Source organism: Arachis ipaensis, chromosome B04 (assembly GCF_000816755.2).
Source record: "Arachis ipaensis cultivar K30076 chromosome B04, Araip1.1, whole genome shotgun sequence".
In the NCBI taxonomy this organism is placed as follows: domain Eukaryota; kingdom Viridiplantae; phylum Streptophyta; class Magnoliopsida; order Fabales; family Fabaceae; genus Arachis; species Arachis ipaensis.
Window position 1 is genome coordinate 115,831,092 of NC_029788.2, and position 3,304 is coordinate 115,834,395.

At 30.4% G+C, this 3,304-nt stretch overlaps 1 protein-coding gene across 2 annotated transcripts in view; it reads right to left on the bottom strand.

Moving 5' to 3' along the window:
• Positions 1-1,390, bottom strand: part of LOC107639812 — a 4,972-nt gene extending 3,582 nt beyond the window's left edge. The window contains exons 1-2 of one of the 2 annotated variants that reach the window (XM_016343413.2): positions 1,327-1,390; positions 97-1,152 (exon numbers count right to left, since the gene is read on the bottom strand). In XM_016343413.2, the coding sequence (XP_016198899.1) occupies positions 97-1,132 (1,036 nt within the window). In that variant the 5' untranslated portion in view covers positions 1,133-1,152; positions 1,327-1,390. Of the gene's footprint in view, positions 1-96; positions 1,307-1,326 lie in introns of those variants that run through there. The other variant, XM_016343411.2, reaches the window with a different exon arrangement.

A 3,304-nucleotide genomic window follows, 5' to 3' on the forward strand; every position in this document is an offset into this window, starting at 1 on the left:
TAATAATTAAAACTATTTAAAAATAATTTAATCAAATATATTAAATTCTCTAATGAATTCTCACCTATTATAACAAGTGTATAATATATCACTCACCAAATATTTCAGCAGAGATGCATCGTTTGAGAAGCATAAGGCAGTAGTGGCAACCGTTATCGAAGAGAACGTCAATGGGAGTTTGGGAGAAGAGATACCTAGTCATCTTTTTGTGACCACTCGCTGATGCTAAAAGTACCGGAATCTCCCCTTTGCCTTTGTTAACATCCTCATCCTCAACCCCATCCCCCTCCATTTTCCGATCATTTGCTTTATTACCATCGTCGTGGCCATCCTCCCCCTTTTTCTCGTTTGTTTCACCTTCTTCACCATCCTCATCAGTAGTAGTCTTGTTACCGGTTGATTCAGCATCACCGTTTGTATCATTTTTAGGATCATTTCTAGTTTTTCCGTCGTCATCACCGGCTTTGGTTTGGATGGTTAGCAGCTCCTTTCCCCCTTTACGAACCATCCTCTCTGCCATGTCTACATTGTCGGTTAATTTAGCAGCAAGAGCAAGAGCCGTGTATCCCCTTTTGTCTTGCATCTTCAGCAACCGTTTGTTCCCCATGCTAACCAACTCCTTCGCAATCTCCTCTTGCCCTGAAGCCACTGCAATGTGAAGTACCGTCCTCCCCGTAGAGGATGCAATTTCGAAAATATCATCAGGGTTACTGTTGATTAAAGATTTCGCTTCATCCCACTGGCCTCTCATCACGTTATCGTGGAGACCGTAATAAGATGCTTCACTACCGCCGTGTCCTTGCTCGATATCTGGGAACGCTCTAACGTCCTCGCTGAAGGAGATCTTTAAGTGATTCCATGCTTCCCTGGCTTTCTTGAATGTTCTTATTTTCGACAGATTCTCCGACCCACACGCCAGTTGAATGGCGTGTAAAGCCTTTGCGTTCTTCACTCTCCACTCGTCATCTTTTTCGCTATTGTGATCTGGTTTTTTTGGATCAGCCTCAACAATTCCATGCCAGAGGCCTTGCCCTACAAGATAGTTCTCCACCAGAGCGCTCCAATTCTCGTAATTATCTTTTCTCAGTGCTTCAAGTACGATCCCTGTTGACGCAATACCAGTTCCTGCCATTGTTATATGTCTGATGTGTTCTGCTCATAAAACACAAGATCAATTGACGAAGCTACTAATTAAAGCACTTTCGATGTTCAAAAATTGGGACTTAAAAGAATTTCGAAATCAGTGAATTGATATAACATAAGATAATCAGAGATAGATCAGATGGTAACCATGACAATATATAATTAAGGGGAGAATGATAGTACCTTGGCCTCTTCACTTGGTTGATAACATGAGTGGTGTAGCAAGACTTGGTCCAACGGAAGTCGTATCATGATAGGTATAATCGAAAAATCAATTATTAAATTAATTATTTATATTAAATAAATATGTTAAAATATAAAATATATATAAAAAATAAATTAAATTATATATATTTATAATAAAAATTTACGTGTAGATATTTTTCTGTGAAACTGTTAATTGAAAATAATTTGACATATCTGACTAAATTATTATCTAACGATTTTTAATTATTAATTAATTTACTTTACATGAAAATAATTGTATGTGAAGGTTCACGTATATTTATATAGTATTATTTATCAATTCGATACTCGAAAAATTCAGTCACGGACAAAAATGTCATTAAAAAATGTTATCGATAAAATAGTTCTTAAATGATTTTAAAATACAATAAAAAGAACCAATAAATATTATGTTTTTTGTAAATAACAAAAAAATTTATATTTAGCAATCGGAGCAACATTTCATCTTTAGATTTTTCTTTTTATTTTTAAAAAAAAAATATGATCATTCACAATAATTTTTAAAAAAAAATTATTTGACAAAAAATTACTAAATTTTAAGGATGAAAAATTTTTTATTTTCTAATAATTATTATAAAAATTTGTATCAACATTTGATCTCTAAAATTATTTTTTAGAATACATATTTTAATATTTTAATATCTAAGTTTTTGGTTATATTTTTAAATCTTTTGAAAGTTTATTTATCATTAATATCTTTTGAGGTTCGTTTTGTTAGCGATACAAATTTTCAGATACCATTTTAAAACTTTACTTATATATAAATACATATAGTAATTAATTTGATAATTGATTTTATGTGTATATATCATGCGAATTTTATATTTTGCAAATAATAATGAAATTAAAACAAAACACAAATGGTGGTTTGAAATCTAATATTTAAAAGCAAAATCTACTCTTTTTATAAGTATCAGATTATTTACGTACATCAAAGTTTTTCGCTTATCATTGAAGAAGATGGCAAAATTCGCATAATCATAAATATGTAGATAAAAGTAAATTGATTTGGTTACAAAACGAAATTAAAATACACTTCATAAAATTTCAAATAAAGTGCTCGAAATCATAAAGATAGGAAAGATTTGAAAATAATTAAATAGCAAATGAAATTAATAAAGTAACATAAAAAGAATTAAAGAGTTAGACTTTGTAAGAAAAATAAATTACAAAATCATAAAGAATAAGAAAAGAATGGAGAAAGGTCTATAAAAGAAAAGAATGAAAAGAAACTTACAAAAATTAATTTGAGGCAGACTAAAAACTTTTTTGAAATGTAGGTAAGAGTGGTAAATGGGTCTAAACCGTATAATCTACTAAAAAAGATGGATAAATTGAGTTAGAAAATTGAGACGGCTACATTTCAAAAGTCGATCTAAAAAACAGATTTTAACAGAAAACGAAATAGACTTTTCCGCTTACTATCCCTAAATGTGAGTATGTGAGTATTTTTTGAAACTCATATTTATAGACATCTCTACCTAGTTAATCTCTTCTTGACAAATTTTTATGACAATTACCAAAACAAATAATTATTTGCGCCAAACTCGTCTGACTCTCCTATTCTCGACCACCTCTCGATTCGAAACTTCCTTAAATGTCGCTTCGATAGTATCTTCTTTGATCATATCTAAGTCACCACTCAGACATTGTTGCAATATCGATCGACTAACAACTTTGTTGTCATGTCGATCGAGTAACAATATTTTTTATTATATGTGGTTAAGAAGGGACGAAAATTAACATATATAGTTATTTTTATGTAAAGTTAATAATTAAGAGCCGTTAAATAATAATTTAATCAAATTTATTAAATTATTATATAATTCTCAACTATTAACTTTATGTGAAGATAATTACATTTTGAGTTTTCATGTAATTGATTTAATTATCGCTTATTGGAACATTGGAACAT